Below are 24,047 nucleotides of genomic sequence, written 5' to 3' on the forward strand. Positions count from 1 at the left end.
CACGTACCACTTGTGATTCTTATTTCCCAGTCAATTTATTTCCAACCAAGCTGCCTCTTGACCCATGGCTGCGTCCCAATGGCATCCTATTTCCTGCATACTGCTCTGGTCAAAAATAGTGCACTACGTATGGAATAGGATGTCATTTGGGACTTGGCCTATGTTGCTGGAGTCTCCTGGCGTGTATTGCTCAGGTGGCCATTACAAGAGAATTACCATTTAGATATGCAGATACGATCTGCAACTCCTAGTCAAATACAGTTTACAGATATGTCATACCTTTGGTTGACTTTGCAGGCACAGACGATATCAGTGTTGATAAGATATTGCATGGCATGTATTTTAATATATTGTTTGAAATGTCTTATCAGAAGGACATTGTCAATAAATGTCACTCCATGCTTGGGTTAAGCACCCAGGGTATATCTGTACTAGCTGGTGAGTGTCTCGTTGCTGTATGTAAAAAGTTTTAATTTAATGTTGGATCATTATGCATCGCTGCACTCTATTCTCATTGTATTTATTTTCTGTAATTGTCTTGATTTGTCTATGCTTCATGATTTGTTTTAATGTATGCCACAAACAAAATTTCCCCATGGGGATAATAACGTGATTATCTTACATGTGATTGGAGCAGGAACGTGATGGCTTTGGAAGCTCTGGAGGACCAAGAGGAAGGGGACGAGGCCGCGGGGACTGGGTCATGGGCTCACCAGGGGGACTGCAGGAGGTCACCTACACGATACTTGCAGACAAGTGTGGTCTGGTGATCGGCAAAGGTAAGGCAACTCAGTCCCTCAGTGCGCAAAGCAGTGTAGAACCTCAGAGCTACAAACACAAGTGTACAGTGTATTCAGAAAGTATTCAGACCCCTTGACTTTTTCCACATTTTGTTAAATTACAGCCTTACTCTAAAATTGATTAAATAGTTTTTTTTTCTTCATCAATCTACACACACTATCCCATAATGACAATGCAAAAACAGATTTTTTCAAACTAAAATATGACATTTACATAATTATTCAGACCCTTTACTCAGTGCCTCTAGCCTCGAGTCTTCTTGGGTATGACTTTACAAGTTGACACGTGTATTTGGGGAGTTTCTCCCATTCTCTGCAGATCCAAGCTCCGTCAGATTGGATGAGGAGCGTCGCTGCACAGCTATTTTCAGGTCTCCATAGATTTTAGATCGGGTTCAAGTCTGGGCTTTGGCTGGGCCACTCAGACATTGAGACCTGCCCCGAAGCCACTCCTGCATTGTCTTGGCTGTGTGCTTAGGGTCGTTGTTCTGTTGGAAGGGGAACCTTAGCCCCAGTCTGAGGTCCTGAGCGCTCTAGAGTAGGTTTTCATCAAGGATCTCTCTGTATTTTTCTCCGTTCACCTTTCCCTCTATCCTGACTAGTCTCCCAGTCCCTGCCGCTGAAAAACATCCCCACAACATACTGTAATTCTCTCACCACCATGTTTCACCCTAGGGATGGTGCCAAGTTTCTTCCTGACGTGACATTTGGCATTCAGGCCATGGAGTTCTATATTGGTTTCATCAGACCAGAGAATCTTGTTTCTCATGGTCTGATAGTCTTTAGGTGCCTTTTGGCAAACTCCAAGCGGGCTGTCATGTGCTTTTTACTGAGGAGTCGTTTCTGTCTGGCCACACCATAAAGGCCAGATTAGTGGAGTGCTGCAGAGATGGTTGTCCTTCTGGAAGGTTCTCCCGTCTCCACAGAGGAACTCTAGAGCTCTGTCAGAGTGAACATTGGGGTCAGCTCTCTGACCAAGGCCCTTCTTCCCTGATTGCTCAGTTTGGCCAGCCAGGTCTAGGAGGAGTCTTTGTGGTTCCAAACTTCTTCCATTTATGAATGATGGAGGCCACTGTGTTCTTGGGGACCTTGAATACTGCAGAAATGTTTTGGTACCATTTCCCCAGATCTGTGCCTCGCCACAATCCTGTCTCGGAGCTCTACGGACAATTCCTTTGACCACTCAAGCCGATTGTTTCTCTGACATGCACTTTCAACTGTGGGACCTTATATAGGCAGGTGCCTTTCCAAATCATGTCATGTCCAATCAATTTAATTTACCACAGGTGGACTCCAAGTTGTAGAAACATCTCTAGGATGATCAGTGGAAACAGGATGCACCTGACATCAATTTCGGGTCTCATAGCAAAGGGTCTGAATATTTATGTAAATAAGGTGTTTGTTTAAAAAAAAATCTAAAATCTTGTTTTTGCTTTGTCATTATGGGGTATTGTGTGTAGATTGATGAGGAAAATGTTTTATTGAATTAATTTTATATTAAGTCAAGGGGTCTGAATACTTTCCGAATGCACTATATGTCGTTCAGAACACTGAAATGTCCGAAATTCACTTAATTGTATTGAACCATTGTAGAAATATATGGATTGCCTTTACCACGTGTTTTCTACTCATTTAGCCTGATGCTGTAAATGTTGGAAGTGTTTTTGTACTTGTGGGCCTAAGCAACAGTTACCTGTACATTTTTTTTACTAACCACATGCCACTGACTTTGAGTAAAACTCAACACTATACACGTCAGCTACTACAGCGACTGAAATTACTGTAACACTCAACAAAGAGCTGCAGTTAGTTTCAGAGTGGGTGACAAGGAATAAGTTAGCCCTAAATATTTCTAAAACTATAAGCATTGTATTTGGAACAAAACAACTCACTAAACCCTAAACCTCAACTGAATCTTGTAATAAATCATGTGTAAATTTAGCAAATTGAGATGACTAAACTGCTTCTTGTAACCCTAGATTGTAAACAGTCATGGTCAAAACATATTGATGCAGTAGTAGCTAAGATGGGGAGAAGTCTGTCTATAATAAAGCTATGCTCTGCCTTCTTAACAACACTATCAACCAGGCAGGTCCTACAGGCCCTATTTTTGTCGTACCTTGACTACTGTTTAGTCGTGTGGTCAGGTGCCACAAAAAAGTACTTAAGAAAATTGCAATTGGCTCAGAACAGGGCAGCACGGCTGGCCCTTGGATGTACACAGAGAGCTAATATTAATAATATGCAAGTTAATCTCTCCTGGCTGAAAGTGTAGGAGAGATTGACTTTATCACTACTTTTATTTATGAGAGGTATTGACATGTTGAATGCACCGAGCTGTCTGTCTAAACTACTGCACACAGCTCGGACACCCATGCATACCCCACAAGAGGTCTCTTCACAGTCCCCAAGTCCAGAACAGACTATGGGAGGCACACAGTACTAGATAGATCCCTTGACTACATGGAACTCTATTCCACATCAAGTAACTGACGCAAGCAGTAAAAATTGTTATAAAACACCTTATGGAACAGCTGGGACTGTGAAGCAACACAAACATTGGCACAGACACATGCGCGCACACACACGCAGCTAATGGGGATCCATAATAAATACAAATACCTGTGTCTGTAACCTACAGAAGTATATATTTTTTGTTTAATACATGTCTGAATTTGATATGGCCCATTGGGTTGACCGGTCAGTCTGTAACTCTGAAATTGGTATCTTTTGAGGCTCTACTGTATATCATATACAGTGCCTTAAAAAGTTTGGATCAATCTCAGGGTACAAGCTGAATCTAGGCAAGAGTGAGTTTTTTTCCTGTAAACAAGGCTGCTTTAAAGTGCTCTTTTACAAGTACTCAGTTTAGGATTGTCCAGGATCAATTCACCTACTTGGGAGTTAATTAAAGTGACAAGGAAATATTCAAATTTGTTTCAGGAAAACAATATTTTACTTTTTGGAATTTGCTACCTCTTTCTCTTATCGGAAGGATTAATGTCATTAAAATGAGTGTGTTGCCGAAATTTTTATATTTATTTCAATGTTTACCCATTTTTATTCCAAAATCTGTTTTTATTTCACTGGATCAAACATTCATGCATTTTATTTGGGATGGCAAGGTACCACAGATTGGTAGAAAACATTTACAGAAGCCTAGGTCATTGGAGGGTTTAGCTCTACCAAATTTTCAGACATACTATTGGGCTGCAAATTTCAGAGCCCTTCTGTACTGGCTGCAGACTGATCCTACTGGCCCTAGACCACTCTGGGTCCAGATGGAGTCTGAATCATGTAAACCTGCTGCACTTTCTTCTGTGTTGTGCTCATCTCTCCCAGTGTCCCTAGGCAAAAGGTGTGTCAACCCAATTTGTAAAGCAGTCTCTTAAAATGTGGAATCAGTTCTGTTTAGCATTTAGCCTCCGAGGCTTTTCTCTATCAGGCCCAATCAATCAGAACATTTTATTTCCTCCATCTTTGAATGATGGGGCTTTTGGCATCTGGCACTGACTAGCCCAATTATTCTTTGATGATACATTTGCCTCTTTTGCTCAGCTAAAGGAAAAGTTCAACTTGCCCCAATCCCACTTTTTCCGCTATCTCCAGACTAGGAACTTTGTCAGAGCTAACACACCTGAATTTCCCCATAGGCCTGCGAATACAGCTATAGAGAGCATCTTGGAGCTGAACAAGCTTCCTAGGGGCGCAATTTCAGATGTATATGCAATCATTCATGACTTACAGAATCCTTCTTTGGTGCCTTCAAAGACTCGATGGGAAAAGGATTTGGGGGAGGAACTTGGGGAAGACACCTGGGAATCTGTGCTGCACAGGGTGCATTCGTCCTCTTTTAGCACTAGACACAGCCTCATTCAATTCAAGGTGGTTCACCGTATCCACTGGTCTGGGGCCAAACTTGGAAGAATATTCCCTGATTTTGATCCTACCTGTGTCAGATGTAAAATGGAACCAGCCACACTGTTGCATCTGTTTTGGGGCTGTCATAAACTGTCAGGTTTCTGGGAATTAATATTTAAATGCATCTCTGATATATATATGACACTGTTATAGAGTCATCTCCCCTTACAGCCCTTTTTGGAGTACTGCCCATAGGTCAAGAATCCAGTCGGACACTGTTGCTTATACAACTCTTTTAGCTAGCCGGCTAATACTACAGAACTGGAAGATGGCAGCTCCCCCATCTTATAAATATTGGGTGAGAGATGTGTTGTGCTCTCTGAAACAAGAAAAAATGCAATTCAATTCATGTGGGAACCCCAAACTGTTTAATGAGGCTTGGGCTCCATTCCGGACTTACTTTAAACAATCCATCCTCTGATGGCATTCCTATTAAAACCAAAATAAGTCTGTATTTGACCCCCCTGTGACTTGGGGGGGCATTAAGGTTGATGTGCTTATTGATTGTGACCTGCGGATGGATGCCTTGTTCACCTTGCCAAGGCAGGGACTAAGATGTGAGCTTGTTTTTCCCAGTTATTTTTTATTTTAACATTTTGTTCACGCCTACATAAAATGATTCTTCTTCTTTTTTTCTTTTTTTTAAGCAATGTAAACTTTTTATTTTTTGTCCAATGGATGGTCGGTCTGTGGCCATGACTGTGAGTGGTTGACTGTCTGTGAGTGGTTGCATTTCTCCACCCCTATCCCTTGACTGTTTACAGGAACAATGGTGAGGTGTTTGCTCTGTCCCTGTACTATAGATTGCCCTTTAACCTTTATAGCCTTCTGCCTGGTGTGTTTAACTTGTCTGAAGTATGGTATCTTTAACCTGTAGTGACACCCCATCCCGTGAACGGGACCGTGGTCATCATCTGACACTAATTAGCATAACGCAACGGACATAATCTTCCTATTCATGAAAATCACAAGTGAAATATATTGGAACACAGCTTAGCCTTTTGTTAATCACCCTGTCATCTCAGATTTTGAAATTATGCTTTACAGCCAAAGCAAGACGAGCGTGTGTGTAAGTTTATCGATAGCCTAGCATTATGTCCAGCTAGCAGCAGGAAGCTTGGTCACGAAAATCAGAAAAGCAATCAAATTAACCATTTACCTTTGATGATCTTCGGATGTTTTCACTGACGAGACTCCCAGTTAGACAGCAAATGTTCCTTTTGTTCCATAAAGATTATTTTTATACCCAAAATACCTCCTTTTGTTGGTCACTTTGTGTTGAGAAATCCACCGGAAATAACGGTCACGACAACGCCGGGGGAAAAAAATCTAAATTATATCCATAATATCGACAGAAACATGGCAAACGTTTTTTTATAATCAATCCTCAATGTGTTTTTAAAATATCTATTCGATAATATATAAACCGGGACAATTGGCTTTTCAGTAGCAGCGAGAGGAAAAATGACTACCTCTGTCTTTTACGCAATAATCACTCTGAGAGCCCTCAGCAGGCCACTTACGCAATGTAGTCGTTTACGCTCATTCTTCAACATAAAGGCGTGAAACTACGTCAAAATGCTGTAGACACCTTAGGGAATACATAGAAAAAGGAATCTGGTTGATATCCCTTTCAATGGCCAATCGGGAAGCATAGGAACACAACGGTTTCAAAATAAGAGTCACTTCCTGATTGGATTTTTCTCAGGCTTTCGCCTGCAATATCAGTTCTGTTTTACTCGCAGACAATATTTTTACAGTTTTGGAAACTTTAGAGTGTTTTCTATCCTAAGCTGTCAATTATATGCATATTCTAGCATCTGGTCCTGAAAAATAGCCCGTTTGCTTTGGGAACGTTATTTTTCCAAAAATGAAAATAGTGCTAGGGGGCACTATTTTCATTTTTGGAAAAATAACGTTTAACCGTTTTCACTAGTGTCCAAAACGTCTTTCAAGCTGTCAGACATTCCCTTGGCAGCAAGAGCCTCTCGGTGAATGCTGCAGTGTACCCAAGTGGCGTCGGGAGCAACTGCTTGCACTCGCGTTACCACTCCACTATGTCTCCCTGTCATGTCTTTTGCGCCATCAGTACAGATAACAACGCATCTATTTGATGTCACAAAGCTGTCCAGTACTTCAAAAATCCTCTCCTGTTGTCATGGCTTCCAGTGGTTTGCAGAAGAGGATGTCTTTCTTTATTGACCCCCCATAACCTTATAACGGGCATATACCAGGAGCTGTACCAGGCCCACCACGTTTGTTTACTCATCCAGCTGTAACGCAGATAATTGTTTCAAAACATCTCCTGCCATGTCATTGATGCGTCGTGAAACAGTGTTGTTTGATGAATACATTGTCTGTATAATTTTTTACCCCAGCATTGTCCAAGTATCTGTGGCAGCAGGAAGAATTAAGTCCTCCACAATAGTATGGGGCTTGCCTGTCCTAGACACTCAGTAGCTCACCATATAAAACTATTATTATTGTCATGTTTCGTTTCTAGATGCCTGTGGAAGAGTGAAGGTTTCCCGTGAGAGCGTGTAGTGGAAATTTCCTGTATTTACCAAATCATGAGAGCAAACCACACACAAGTCAGAGTTATCATAAAGTCCATCTTTAATTATATGAGCTCCATCACAACCCTGTGACTCTCAGATCAATTCAGTGTCTATAAATGAATTCTCTGAGAGTCCTTACACATTGCAACTGAGATCCTTTATAGCAAAGACACACATAGCCAGACAGCATTGGCTATAAATTATCGTTCAGCTTTGTCTCCTAAACTATGTTCTCATCTCGCTCTCAGGACCATAAAACAAATCCTCATGAACAGGCATATATCAAATACACCCCTCCTGGACAAGATAACAGAGACACAGTGACTGGCACACATTGTGGAGCCAAGAGATCATTGATTTAAAAGATATGTTTACATATGAAGACAAGCTTGACCCCTCCCCTCTCTGTGGCCCAAGTAACTTACCCCATGACAGAGAACAGATAACTGCAACCGGCCAACAGTATTATACAAAATATATAATGAAAATATGTTTTATTATCTATGTTACCCAACTAATTCTGATTATTCCCCAACATTCCCCTCTCAGGGACATTGTCCCTTCTAAAGAATCAGAATATTAATTACATACTCAATATTTAAAAGAAAACAAAAAATCAAATCCCGTCATTGTCAAATACCTTAGCTTATATGTAAGTTTTCTCCCTTCTGAAACTAAGTTTACAACCTTTATTCTACAAGACAAACTTGCACATGTTTAATAACACAGAATAATCCATTTGAGGAAATTAAATACATAACATAGAAATGCTCCCTAAGTTACATGAGAACCAGTATCTAAACACAGTCCTCCTCACAACATACAGGACAGACATCCCTCTATGTCCTCATGCTCAGAAATATACTCAGGAATAGAGAATAGGTCAGGGAAATCATTCATATTCCAAATCATAAGTAACAACCCAACTATTTATCCAACCAATATTTAGAATGGCATTCCTCAGTGATTCAAATTTGTCTTATCACTCAAAGTAAAAACCTCAATTTAACACACATCAATATTAGCAGATTTACATTCAGTATAATTATCCCATAATTCTACTATTAACTTTTTTAATCATGATTATAATACAGATCAGTATCTCAATGCATTCTTAATCTAAATTACTACAATTTACATGGTGTAGACCTCTTCAATCAACCTGATACCACAAAAGTATCAGAAAAAAAAAGTACCCCCCCCCCCCTCTCAGGCACTGATTCTTCTGGAGTCTCTTTCGTTCTTCTTCAGATAGCTTTACAGTTCAAAGTGGACGGCCCATGAAAATGTCCCAATTTCAATGTCTCATCTTTACCACTCATGTCTTGTCCATTCGTCAACCAATATACCAGCATTATAAGAAAATGTTAGAACAGATATTTCTCCATGATCACTCCAAGTGGACTCTCACTATGAGAGAAACATGAAAGAAAAGCAGTTGATAGCTTAGATCTGATACTGTACACCAATTTCTGGCTAGGTTCTTTTCTCTCGGTAGAAGTGGTTCGGAGAGCCTTCTTCAACGCCTTTGTCACTCTTCTTCAGCCAGTTAGAGGGGGTTTTGAGGTACACACACTATTCGGTCCAATTACTCTTCCATGCATTAAGATACCGTCTGATGTCACTTTTCATGATAACCCCAAAAGAACAGATCAGAACAACAGTTTAGTTCAGTTCATTAACTACATAATAAATTATTACTTTTACCAATTATTCTTAATACACATATCTAAACATATTTCACAGAGAATATCAAAACATTCTATTGAAACTATTCTTTCAAATTGGTTTATACTCCCCATCTCACTGTCAACTCCATCGTAGAGCCAAGGATCAAGAAGTTAGACCTTTACCTCTCGGGAATAGAACAAAACAAACACAACAATACACTCAATACAATACACTCCTTCACATATCACTTAAGGTGTATAACTTCAATTCAAACCCTCAAACGGAATCCTCCCCAATGTTTTACACAGATCTCTCCATATGAGAGTAATGTAAAACAAAAACTGAAAAAATATAAAACAAAATTTCAACTAACCTAATCAAATTAAAATCACTAAACTGAAAAGAACTCCACAAAGAAAAATGATTTAACCCCTATGGTCATAGGAAAATAGACTTAAAGCAGCATACCCTTAGTTAAAAGCAATGCCCTCTCCCTCTTCACAGTGGTCCAAATTACAAATATGTCTAAAAAAAACATATTTACCAATTACACAAATTATCTTGAAAGCAGAAGTACAAATGACCATAAATTCATTACCCAAATGGCTTTCCAATGCGGGTGATCAAGCCTCAACGGAAGGTCATATCAGAAGGTGATAGGTCATACAAAGCCCTTCAAAGCAGTGTTTCACTATATTAAACAAATTTCAAACAATAGTCAAATAATTCCTACATGTTGTATTTCCATGTTCCCAGAACATTCCTTTATCAAAATAATTAGCGTGTGTAATGAAAACTCAGAAAATAAAAACTCATTAAAATGTGGTGAGTGCCCCTTTTAAAATACCTTTGCACTAAAACAAAAACTTCCAGGCCCTTTTCAATGTGGTAGTTTATGGCCTCAATCTCACTCACTCTACCCAAGAGTATAGTCCCTGAAAACATTCCAAAGAGAGACCGTGAAATACCCATTTTCCCGGAGAAAACACAAAACACTTAGTTAGTATTCATTACACTACATCAATTCAGAAACTCAAACCTGAACTATAAACCAAACCTAATGATAATTCCACTGTACCTCAAATCATTAATCATAAGTTTTAATCAACATCAATGTATATGTATGATACAATGTTTAATTAAGTTAAATCAACTCCTAAAACAAACCATAAGCAAATTAAAAAGGAACTCAAATAACCATATTCAACCTAGCTAATTTCCCAAAACATATTAAATTGTTTTGACTATTGCGGTAAAACTATAATTAAAATCTATGCTACTCCCCCACTTAACATACTAGTTTACTAGTTTGGCCCAAGCTTGCTTTTCAACATTCATACCCATTCAGTCTTCTGCCAAAAGGCTCTCAAACTACTCAACCAGCAATCACCTTTAATGACCTGACATTGTTCCACATAATGGAAAACATACTATAATGTTAGACTACATTAACTTTCCTGCTCAAATTAACTGGTGTTACTTAAACAATCAAACCAAGAATCAATAACCATCAGAATCCATTCTCAATGTTTTACAATTTAAACTTTCAGATCTCCCTTTCTTACAGCCAAATAAAGCCCAATCAACATCTCGCAATCAAAATTTTACTGCAAGAAATACAGAAAAAGAGTACCTGAACAACGGTCAAAACAATTAGAGTAAGGTTATTGTATATTCAAACTAATAACGCAAATGTACGTTATTCTACAACAATCTACCTGCCTCCAGCAACTTACCCTGACAATTAGTAGCCAACATAGCAACTAACTCTCTTCCATACTTTCAGCTCAACTTATCCTATTCCTTTTTTCCCATTGGGCAAAAATATACAACCCCTCTCATTTCAATGTTTTTCCTTACCTCTATGTAAGATTTAAAACCCAACTTCATCTTCTCTTTGCTCCTCACACTTATGAAATGTATCCTATTTCTTAAAAAATAACACACGCAGCGCCAAAATTATAACATGCGTCAGTTAATCTATAAGAATGAAAATCATTTCGGTAATCACTTTCTATCGCCATCATCTCTCCGCTATTATTCAGAATTTCTTCTACTTAGGCAACTGTCTTCTATTGATACAGTAATTTAAATACGACTCAATTCTCAATACATTATTCCAGCAGATAATTTAGTGAACAGGCATCGTCTTGCATCAAAATTCGCTTCGTTATTATTTTAAATAGACTAATTCAATCAATTTAACCTAAACAATCTATTGTAAACGTTCAATTTATCCCTTCTATCAATTTGAACCAAACAAGCTATTAAAACGTTCAGTTTATATCTTATACAAACACTAGCGACCATAACTTTCCAGGCAAAACATACAAATAGATTATTTACAATCAAAAACTCAGAATTCAGTTAGCGCATTGACTGGAAAAGGAACCCCAGCCTCCCGCGTGGCAGGCGAGAATTCTACCATTGAAAAAAACGGAGATTCTCCGCAAATAAACCCACTTTAAAAATAAAAAAATCAAGACACGTCACTATCGGAAATTCCCAGAAAAATAACAGCCCAAATTTAATAGTACAAACATTACTCCAGCTATGATTCTCAAATGCCAAATGAATAGATTAGCAATCAAAGAATAAAATCGACAGATAATGACTAGGAAACAGATATTGCGCCTTTTAATAAAAGTAGATTGTTTACTTATGCAATGTATTTTAATTACTTTACTACATCACATTAATCACGCAATGATAATTAGTTTGATGGAAAACCTTAGGCTTTGCACAACATTATAAATTACATCGAGATTCCCTCTTAATTCTCTCTAACTTTATTCAGTTTATTCAATCAAGAAAAAAATATAACATGTTCAGACCTTAAGGGCAGTTTAATTTCAAATGTTTCACCCAGACAGAGATAATCCAATATGCGTTTTATAGTTACATCGTTAGGGTAAGATAACCAGAAGTGGATACACTCTAATCAGTTTCTAGAGCTCAATTTCCCAGATTTTGTAGACTATTTTAATAGTGCTTAAAACCTCATCTTTATCAAATTATCCATTTAAGATACCAACTCAAAAGCTACGTACGTCTACGAATGGGTGGTTTAAATTGTATCTAATCATTCTCAGCATTACTTTATCAAATCTCTAGTAATTGATTATACACACATACAATTTATCATAATTTCAAATTATTCACAGAATCCATATAAAACTTAAGAAATCTTATGTACTCACACAGAACTTTAAGGATCACCCACACAGGATTGGTCAGACGTCCACACAGAACATCAGAACATAAAAAGGTTGCCCACACAGAGTCAACCTACCCCGCTCACACAGAACAGTCCGACAACTATTACCTAGTGATCCCATAACAAAATACTCACACAGAGTAACCCAGGGCATACCTGGCTAGCACATTTAAAATAATTGGAATTCACCACCTCTGAGGGTCACTTAGACAATCACACAGACGCACAGAATGAGGTCCTTCTTCCAATAGGGCTTCACCAAGTGCCGTGTTTCACCTAGAATACACATTCCCCTGGCCCTCACCCCACAGACCGCACCAATCCCCACTGTGATCAATTCAGTGTCAGGACGGCTCTTGGTCACTCGCAACCGGACAGTGGCAGAGTATCTTTTGAGTCCACAAACCCTCAGATTACTCTCCCCTGACTCGACCCTGCTTACGCCGCCACGGTGCCTTCCTTACGTATACTCTGAGCGTGAATTCCTTTGTAACAGGCACATTTTTTTTTTTTAACTTGACTTCAAATCTGTGTGTGGTTCGCTCACTATTTTCTTTAAAAAAAACTCAGTTCGAGATGTGGTATCCACTCGGCTCGCTTCCTCTCAGATCAAAGGTTGGTCCATCTGCTTCGTTCCCGAAGTGTGGTTTCCCTAAGATCCCAAGTTTGCGGGATCCCTCGTGCACGATTTATTTACCTAGATCGTCAGGAACGGTCACCGAGTGAAGATTCACATCCCCTCCTCGTCTCCAAAATGTAGTGGAAATTTCCTGTATTTACCAAATCATGAGAGCAAACCACACACAAGTCAGTTATCATAAAGCCATCTTTAATTATATGAGCTCCATCACAACCCTGTGACTCTCAGATCAATTCAGTGTCTATAAATGAATTCTCTGAGAGTCCTTACACATTGCAACTGAGATCCTTTATAGCAAAGACACACATAGCCAGACAGCATTGGCTATAAATTATTGTTCAGCTTTGTCTCCTAAACTATGTTCTCATCTCGCTCTCAGGACCATAAAACAAATCCTCATGAACAGGCATATATCAAATACACCCCTCCTGGACAAGATCACAGAGACACAGTGACTGGCACACAGACATTGTGGAGCCAAGAGATCATTGATTTAAAAGATATGTTTACATATGAAGACAAGCTTGACCCCTCCCCTCTCTGCGGCCCAAGTAACTTACCCCATGACAGAGAGCAGATAACTGCAACCGGCCAAGAGTATTATACAAAAATAGACAATCTGATGAGAATTAACTCACAAGCATATAATGAAAATAAGACATCTTATCTATGTTACCCAAGTAATTCTGATTATTCCACAACAAGCGTAACGGTTCATGTGATTGGATGCTAATTATTTGACTAGGCTACATGTATTTGACATTGTTATTTCTCTGAACACTATATTGTTGAAGTTTATTTTCGGCAGTGAAACAAGGCTGCTCAGGCGAGGGGGGGGGGGGGAATTACTCACCCAAATGTATAGCCCTATTGGAAACTATAAATGTACTGTTTGAAAATGTGAATCACATTTCTATTTGTCGTACCCCCGACAGCATTGCGTGTACCCCAGTTTGGGAATACCTGCCATAGAGGTAGGAAACCGCTCAGGGATTTCACCATGAGTCCAATGGTGACTTTAAAACAGCTACAGAGTTTAATGGCTGTGATAGGAGAAATCTGAGGATGGATCAACAACATTGTAGTTATTCCACAACATTAACCTAAGTTACAGATTTTAAAAGGAGGCCTGTACAGAATAAAAAAATATTCCAAAACATGCATCATGTTTGCGATAAGGCACTAAAGTAAAAATGTAGAAAAGAAATTAACTTTATGTCCTGAATACAAATGCTGTATTTGGGGCAAATTCAACACATCACTGAGTACTCTTCATATTTCGCAGCATGGTGGTGGCTGCATCTTGTTATGGGTAATCTTGTCATCGGCAAGGACTGGGAGTTGTTTTGGGATAAAAAATAAATGGAATAGAGTTAAGCAAAGGCAATATTCTAGAGGAAAGCTGGTTGTCTGCTTTCCACCAGACACTGGGAGATGAATTCACCTTTCAGCAGGACAATAACCTAAAACACAAGGCCAAATATACACTGGCGTTACTTAACAAGGTGACATTGAATGTTCCTGAGTGGCCTAGTTAAACTTTTGACTTAAATCTGCTCGAATCTGTGCAAGACATGAAAATGGCTGTCTAGCATTGATCAACAACCAATTGACACCATGAAGAATAAAAAATGTAAAAAATTTGCAAATATTACACAATCCAGGTGCTCTTAGAGACCCAGAAAGACTGGAATCATTTCCAAAGGTGATTTTGACATGTTTTGATTAAGGGGTGAGAATACTTATGTAAATGAGATATTTCTGTATTTTATTTTCAATGATTTTGCTACATTTTCAAAATAATTGTTTTTACTTTGTCATTATGGGCTATTGTGTATAGATGGGAGAGGAAACATTTTTATTTAATCAATTTTGAATTCAGACTGTAACACAGGAAAATGTGGACTCAGTCAAGAATACTCTTTGAAGGCACTGTATGACTCACTAGGGTGTGATTGATCTCAAAATGATAAAACCATTATCATTCAACGTATTGAATGCTCTATTCTCCACCGCCTTATTTAGAACGCTTGTGTTCATAATATCAAATGGCATCGGGATCTGTTAGTTATACATTGTCCTCTCTATTATTAGGTGTGCTTGCTAAGCAAAGCACAACTCTAGATTTCTTAAATATTCAAATTATTAATATGGGTGCTTGCTGAAGGCAAAGAACAACTCTAGATTTTTTACCAAATCATATAATTTAATTTCTTTAACCCACTCTAGAGCTTAAACAATTTAAACTATTAGCACGAAACCAACTTCCATGTGTCCAGACTGCCCCAACTCGGGTTGCTTGAGAAAATATTTTTGATAGCATTTATACTTTATACAGTGGGGCAGAACCGTGTGGTTCTGGCATTTTTGCTCACCGTTCTTGTGATCATTTTGACCCCACGGGGTGAAATCTTGCGTGGAGCCCCAGATTGAGGGAGATTATCAGTGGTCTTGTATGTCTTCCATTTCCTAATAATTGCTCCCACAGTTGATTTCTTCAAACCAAGCTGCTTACCTATTGCAGATTCAGTCTTCCCAGCCTGGTGCAGGTCTACAATTTTGTTTCTGGTGTCCTTTGACAGCTCTTTGGTCTTGGCCATAGTGGAGTTTGGAGTGTGACTGTTTGAGGTTGTGGACAGGTGTCTTTTATACTGATAACAAGTTCAAACAGGTGCCATTAATACAGGTAACGAGTGGAGGACAGAGGAGCCTCTTAAAGAAGAAGTTACAGGTCTGTGAGAGCCAGAATTTTTGCTTGTTTGTAGGTGACCAAATACTTATTTTCCACCATAATTTGCAAATAAATAAATAAAAATCCTACAATGTGATTTTCTGTTGTTTTTTTCTCTCATTTTGTCTGTCATATGATGAAAATTACAGGCCTCTCTCATCTTTTTCAGTGGGAGAACTTGCACAATTGGTGGCTGACTAAATACTTTTTTGCCCCGCTGTATATATATGTATATATACAGTGCCTTGCGAAAGTATTCAGCCCCCTTGAACTTTGCGACCTTTTGCCACATTTCAGGCTTCAAACATAAAGATATAAAACTGTATTTTTTTGTGAAGAATCAACAAGTGGGACACAATCATGAAGTGGAACGACATTTATTGGATATTTCAAACTTTTTTAACAAATCAAAAACTGAAAAATTGGGCGTGCAAAATTATATATATTTATATATATCATTATTTTTATTTTTTTCACTGTTTGAGTGAACAACTCCAAACCAACGTTGAGATGTTCAGACTATCCCAACTATGATTGCTTTTCAAGATATGTTTTTATAGTATGTATACTTTGTTGACTATAACGATTTTAGATTTGCATGAATTCACTTGGGTTTAAATGAGAACCTTAGGAATACAGGGGTAGCTTTTAAAAATAGACTTGTTATTTGGCCAATTAAGCTACAAGACTGACTTTAAAACATTCAGGCTGTCCCAACTTAACATTCTTTAAAATCTTTAACTGCACATTTGCATGAAATAACTCAACATCAGTATACATTGAGACAACAAATCAACTTTCACATGTTTGGGCTATCCTAACTTCTGATTCTTAAAAACTTCTATCAGCAATAACTATATATATTTGCATAAATAAGCGTGAATTAACTCACTAACAGTAACTCTTGAACCGTTCAAGCTAGCGACACCAAATCATATATTCAGGCTATCCTAACTTTGATCAACTTCACTATATTAAAAACAAAAAACTACAATTTAAATGAGAATAGGCATTAGTGTGAAGCCTAAAAGAGAAAGGAAATTCACATGAGCACCACAGTGCCAATTCCACCCATGCTCTACCAAGTTTTCCCCAGCACACAGCTTTGCGCTACTACAGTAACTATGTTCGTATTTTACTTCAAACTATGTGTAGGCAGGTTGCGTAGGATTTAAACCTTCTCTAACAGCTTAATTCATACTCTTAGAGGAGGTGCTTCCACAATAATGTGATTTGTACCACATGCAAGGTAAATGATTGGATTCTTCACACACCACAGTAACACATTATCCCATTACTCTACCTTTTCATGCTTCTTTTTTTATATATATACTGAAATAAAAGATTCCAGAAATGTTCCATACTCACAAAAAGCTTATTTCTCTAAAATGTTGTGCACAAATTAGTTTACATTCATGTTAGTGATTTTTTTTGTGTCGGGGACAGCCCTAATTCAGAGACATCAGTATCAAGCCCGTCTGTCAATTTGGACTTCATCACATCATCTTGCAAGTCTTTGTGTGCTGGCTCCATACATGTTTTTGTGAACACATACACAATTACAGTTCTATTACCAATAGCAGTTAGGGATAGGTGATATCTGAAACAAACATATACTATGTTGAAGTTTGAACAAGTCAGACTAAACATACCAAATTATATTCTCCCCATCAGCGACCATTGGAGAGCAGGCAAGAGGTGAGGCTGGAGGTGAGGTCTTTTCCAGAGCCCCATTGATGGGCATAGCAGCTTAGATCAGCTCCTGGCCCCTCATCAAAAATACTGGTCGGTCACACACACACACACTGATGAGGGCCCCCTTGCTGGTCTTCTCTATGCTGCATGTTCGGCTACAAGCGGTGGTGTTGACTGGGAGGGCCTGTGACAGGGTGATATAATAGACAGCAAAGTTGTATTTTGTTCTAAAGAAGGACAAAGCTTTTTGCTAATGTACTTCACAACCAAAATGGCTCTACTAGTTGTATCTGCTTGCCTGTGAAATTAGTCTACTTGTTTATAAAGCTTTTGTTTTTTAATACAACTTTTCAGATATACTGTACATAACCACATACATGACCAGCAGTCTATGGTCTAGTTACCTGTATACTCACCACCATTGCACTACGAACTCCAACCACGTATTCTGCATGATAGGGTCCTTCGGCAGGGCATGCAAACCATAGTTGGTCAGTACGTATAGGGTTTTTGACTCAAACGGCCATGATAGTTTGAATACGTTGGTGGCGATGAAACAACAGGGGTAGCTGAGCGGAGCTAAGACACTAATATTTATGTAAACTCTACACAGTTGTGTTCTGTGAGTGTCACGAAGTAGGCTGATACCCCTTTTCTTGGGTGCACAAATTCATAAGTTAGGCTGTACTTTTAAGTATTTTACATCCACAGTGCGATTTCAACTGATTTTAGTCTTTTGTTGAATTTATATAACATACCAACCTAGTTCAGCATTATCTAGTCCAAATATGGCATGATTCCACTATTTGTATCAGTTTGAATCATTTTCACTGGGGGACATTTATTTTAAAGGCAAACCACAAATTACACTATGAAATTTCACATATGAAATTGTGTCATTCCGAACTTTATCCGCAACGTTATAATCCATCTTGTGTGACTCGGACATTTCTCCTACCTGCTGTGCTGCGCTGGCTGTGTCCGTGTACTATAGGGACACACTCGGGCCAACACAGCTCTGTGGGGGAAACGGTGCAACTCAACCAAAACGGATTATAACGTTGTAGTTCCCCTCTCTCCCTTTCTGTCTCTCACTTTCTCCCCCTGCACTTGTGTGTGTGTGTGTGTGTGTTATTTATTTATATATATATAAAGTGCTTAATGAGGGGAATAATACATATGAAGAAATGTGATATTAATTGTTTGAGTTTCATTATAACAGCCCTCAATCATCTGGAAGATTGCCCCAGTCCTTCTAATGAGATCCGTTTTCCGGGCAATGGGCTCAAATGAGTGAATGACGGTTTCGAATTAGCTTATTTGCTATTCATGCTCACTCTATTGCCTGCTATGTAAAAGTCATTGACCATTTAGCGATTGGCTCACCGCGAGTGTGCGAGCTGCGGCGGGGGTATTTGTGTTTAGGGTGGGTCGGTTGAAGGGGGGGATTCACCTATAATAAAGAACTGAGCAATAGAAATGTCAAGTGCCTTCTGTGCAGAGGTGAATGGGACAAATAAACCTGGTTGCAGAGGGCCCCATCTTGGCATTACCATAAGAAACGGCCAATATGGATGGAAGGCAGCCGTTCTGTGCCCTGTCACGACGCCCTTTTCGGCACAGTGATTGATGTCTTTACGATGCCACATGCAGCCAGTGCCTCTGCTCACCCCTCTGTCAGACCTACATCCCCCAAAAACCCCTGAATTCCACCACAACCCTAGTGAGAAGAAGGGGACAACCAAAGCGAGGAGCCATGTTCCTTCCTAGCCCCAGTGTATAATATATGGCCATGGCAATAGAACAATCCCCTATGGAATACCTCAAAGAGGTGCATAGTGTGTTAGTCATATATATAGATAGATAGATATATATATATATATATGATATATATATATATGATATATATATAGATAGATATAGATAGATATATAGTCATTTACAACATTAACAAAGTCTACACTGTATTTCTGATCGATTTGATGTTATTTTAATGGACAAATGTGCTTTTCCTTCAAAAACAAGGACATTTCTAAGTGACCCCAAACTTTTGAACGATTGTGTGTGTGTGTATATACTGTTGAAGTTGGAAGTTTACGTACGTTTTTCAATCACTCCACAAATTTCTTGTTAACAAACTATAGTTTTGGCAAGTCGGTTAGGACATCTACTTTATGGATGACAAAAGTAATTTTTCCAACAATTGTTTACAGACAGATTATTTCACTTATAATTTACTATCACAATTCCAGTGGGTCAGAAGTTTACATACACTAAGTTGACTGTGCCTTTAAACAGCTTGGAAAATTCCAGAATATTACGTCATGGCTTTAGAAGCTTCTGATAGGCTAATTGACACAATTTGAGTCATTTGGAGGTCTACCTGTGGATGTATTTCAAGGCATACCTTCAAACTCATTGCCTCTTTGTTTGACATCATGGGAAAATCCAAAGATATCAGCCAAAATAATTGTAGACCTCCACAAGTCTGGTTCATCCTTGGGAGCAATTTCCAAACGCCTAAAGGTACCACGTTCATCTGTACAAACAATAGTACACAAGTATAAACACCATGGGACCACGCAGCCGTCATACCGTTCAGGAAGGATATGCGTTCTGTCTCCTGGAGATGGACGTACTTTGGTGCGAAAAGTGCAAATCAATCCCAGAAGAACAATAAAGGACCTTGTGAAGATGCTGGAGGAAACGTGTACAAAAGTATCTATATCCACAGTAAAAACGTGTCCTATATCGACATAACCTGAAAGGCCGCTCAGCAAGGAAGCCACTGCTCAAAAACCGCCATAAAAAAGCCAGACAGCGGTTTGCAACTTCACATGGGGACAAAGATCGTACTTTTTGGAGAAATGTTCTCTGGTCTGAAGAAGCAAAAATAGAACCATTTGGCCATAATGACCATCATTATGTTTGGAGGGAAAAGGGGGAGGCTTGCAAGCCAAAGAACACTATCCCAACCGTGAAGCACTGTGGTGGCAGCATCATGTTGTGGGGGTGCTTTGCTGCAGGAAGGACTGGTGCACTTCACAAAATAGATGGCATCATGAAGGAGGAAAATTGTGGATATATTGAAGCAACATCTCAAGACATCACTCAGGAAGTTAAAACTTGGTTGCAAATGGGTCTTCCAAATGGACAATGACCCCAAGCATACTTCCAAAGGACAACAGAGTCAAAGTATTGGAGTGGCCATCACAACCCTGACCTCAATCCCATAGAGAATTTGTGGTTAGAACTGAAAAACATTTTGCAAGCAAGGAGGCCTACAAACCTGACTCAGTTAAACCAGCTCTGTCAGGAGGAATGGGCCAAAATTCACCCAATTTATTGTGGGAAGCTTGTGGAAGGCTACCTGACATGTTTGACCCAAGTTAAACACTTTAAAGGCAATGCTACCAAATACTAATTGAGTGCACGTAAACTTCTGATCCACTTTGAATGTGATGAAAGACATAAAAGCTGAAATAAATCATTCTCTCTACTATTATTCTGACATTTCACATTATTAAAATAAAGTGGTGATCCTAACACATTTTTTACAAGGATTAAATGTCAGGAATTGTGAATAACTGAGTTTAAATGTATTTGGCTAAGGTGTATATAAACTTCTGACTTCAACTGTGTGTATATATATATATATATATATATATATATAGGAGGAAAATTGTAATTGAATATATATATATATATATATATATATATATATATATATATATATATATATATATATATATATATATATATATTCAATTACCTTGTAATTACTTTCTAAGTCAATAATAAGAAAAGATTATTGACTTGGGAAGTACTTACAATGTGGCAATTGAATTCACTTGTTAAGTCATAACAGAGTTCTGCCTTCCGCTACTTGTGCTACTGAATGCTAGCAGCAGGTATCTGAAATGGTAGGAAATGGATTCAAGTGTTTTGTACAACAATATTGATAGGAGACAAACATGATCAGGACCTACCTACACTGTTTACTAAATTCTTCAGAAATGCTAGTTTATCCAACAACTTGATTGACTTTCAAAATGCATTTGTACAACACGGGCTCTAAATCATTCAGAAATTAATTTCCAACCTATATGGATATGTGAAATTCCTCTGCACAGATTAAAGCTAAATTTTAATACACCCGCGTCGGAACAACAGGTGCGGTTAACACCCGTGGCACATGCCCGGAGCACATGCAATCATACAGGTCAGACGAAAAGATTATGTGGGTTTGACTGTTACAAACTCTTATTCACATATAAGAGATAGTACTTAGTGGTCCTGCGTCTCCGTCATTTAAATTTATCTTAAATCCAAATCCCCCCTCTCTGTCTCTGGCAACCTGAACCAGCAGCTTCATTGATAGGGCCTTATTATCTCCACTAACCATGGCCCACTCCTTGGCACTGAATAGTCAGTGCCTTTATTCCTCTCTCCTTCTGACTGGAGACCTCATAATGGCTTCATTAATGCAGAAGTTTCATTTGGTTGACAATGGGTTAATGGCCCGGGGTAGTCTATTGGCAGCGGGAGGAGGACTCTTTTCTCCGGCTTTTTCAGCCCGGGTTCAAGCGAGGTTGACAACGTGTCACCAAAATGTGAACAAACATGTAATTGATGTTCGGACATCAGCGGCCCCTACTTGAGAAGCCAGCCTGCTCTTTTGAGTCGAGGTGGAAGAACGGGTGGCTGTCCGGGGGTCTTTGAGAGGACTTGGCACAGGGGGGAACCAATTTCTGAATGCCTGCCCTGCTCGCTTCAAAAGAGCCACAGACTGCAAAATTCAACAACAAAAAAAGGGATACGGTTTAATAAAATAAAAAAATCCTTCCCCAGCCGTAATGATTCTGTTTGGCCTGACGTGTAATTGCTTCCCACATACAGAAGTCGAGTTGCAGACAGTACATAGACTGGTGGCACTCATCAGGTGGCACTCACCCTTAATGTCGGGTCGGTGGGAAGTGCAATCTATTTTTGTTGCAAATTTTCACGGATGTAAAGGAAAATTGATGTGGAGAGGTGTATACTTTTTTGCTTCCTTTTTTTAGTTAATTAGCGTACAACATTCCCTTACACTTCAAATATGAACTCCAGACCTCTCGTCCATTGAGTCATAATATTAGAAATGCACCTTTTTATATGCAGTGTGTATGAATGCAGGTGAAGTACTAGTTGATCATATTATCATCAAAAGATTTAAAGGGATATCCGATATCGTTTTGCGCCGCTAATGACTAAATAATTCCAGATTGCTATTTGTCTACTTATTTGTGATGATAATATTTAAAATACTGTTATGGTGAAAAACATAATTCGTCGTTTAAAAATAATTTTGTGAAACTGCATGGTTTTGATTTCAAATGGAGAATATTCTTGCGCATCACGATATCTTAACCATATATCATTGATGTCAAATATTGCCAATTCCCAACATTATCATATAGGGGCCCAACACCATTGCATCCAAAACATCAAGGGCGTTGACAAAGTATGTGTTATTCCCATCCGTCAGTGGCCTCATGTGGTGTCGTGTGTTGTTTGTCTAGGTGGAGATACCATCAAGAGCATCAACCAGCAGTCTGGAGCCCACGTGGAGCTGCAGAGGAACCCCCCTCCCAACACCGACCCCAATGTTCGCGTCTTCTCCATCAGAGGCACCCCGCAACAGATGGAGGTAGCATGCCAGCTCATTGACGACAAGATCGGAGTAAGTTCCCCCAAGTCAAGTGCCTTTAAGTCCAAAGACTAAGTCTCGATAAGTCAACATGACTACCTATTTATTGTCTGACGACTTAAACTGAATTGTCTGACGACTTAAACTGAATTCTTCAGCTGCTCTGTGTTCACTACATACTTCAGTCTGAGATGGCCGTCTTTGAAGTCGTTTGTGGAGACATCAAAATCAGGGGTGTTGTACAAAACAAAGTCACCAGCGATTGGATAATCTCTAACAATTCAGATTATCAAAGCCAATGGTGAATTTTCACAATGCCGCTTTACCCACGTATGTTCTTACTCTGGCCCAACCCATCGGTTTCTTGGAGCAATCATTGTGGAAGTACTTAGATCCAGACTCATTGCGGAGAAGAAACTAACGTTCGTGGGCGTGGTGTAGCGTTTGGATGGAGCAACGAGTTTAGGTAGCTGAAATTGGATTTTTATTTTCGTAATGAGGCTTGCTTCCCACTTATGGCTAGAAAGAAGCTTGTTCAGGCCACTTTTCTCTCTGTTATTGATTATGGTGACTTGTTGTATATGCATGCAACCACCTCCTTCCTACAGAGACTGGACTCTGTTTATCATGCATCCTTGCGCTTTATTACAAATGCCAAGACACTCACCCACCATTGCACATTGTACCAAATGGTAGGTTGGACCTCCCTTTATATGCGCAGAAAGATACATTTGTATGTGTTCATCTACAAAGCCCTTTTGGGTAAATTCCCTCTTCAAATCAAATCCAATTTTATTTGTCACATACACATGCTTGTGCTTCTAGTTCCGACAATGCAGTAATAACCAACAAGTATTCTAACTAACAATTCCAAAACTACTGTCTTATACACACAAGTGTAAGGGGATAAAGAATATGTACATAAAGATATATGAATGAGTGATGGTACAGAGCGGCATAGGCAAGATACAGTAGATGGTAATGAGTACAGTATATACATATGAGATGAGTATGTAAACAAAGTGGCATAGTTAAAGTGGCTAGTGATACATGTATTACATAAAGATGCAGTAGATGATATAGAGTACAGTATATACGTATACATATGAGATTAATAATGTAGGG

The 24,047-nt window shown here is 39.0% G+C and overlaps 1 protein-coding gene across 4 annotated transcripts in view; it reads left to right on the forward strand.

Moving 5' to 3' along the window:
* LOC109880081 (far upstream element-binding protein 3-like) overlaps positions 1-24,047 on the forward strand; it is an 80,938-nt gene that overhangs the window by 47,820 nt on the left and 9,071 nt on the right. For 3 of the 4 annotated variants that reach the window (XM_020472308.2, XM_020472310.2, XM_020472311.2), the window contains 2 exons: positions 635-779; positions 22,795-22,955. In XM_020472308.2, the coding sequence (XP_020327897.1) occupies positions 635-779; positions 22,795-22,955 (306 nt within the window). The remainder of the gene's footprint in view (positions 1-634; positions 780-22,794; positions 22,956-24,047) is intronic. The other variant, XM_020472309.2, reaches the window with a different exon arrangement.

This window comes from Oncorhynchus kisutch, linkage group LG3, assembly GCF_002021735.2.
Source record: "Oncorhynchus kisutch isolate 150728-3 linkage group LG3, Okis_V2, whole genome shotgun sequence".
Lineage (NCBI taxonomy): Eukaryota > Metazoa > Chordata > Actinopteri > Salmoniformes > Salmonidae > Oncorhynchus > Oncorhynchus kisutch.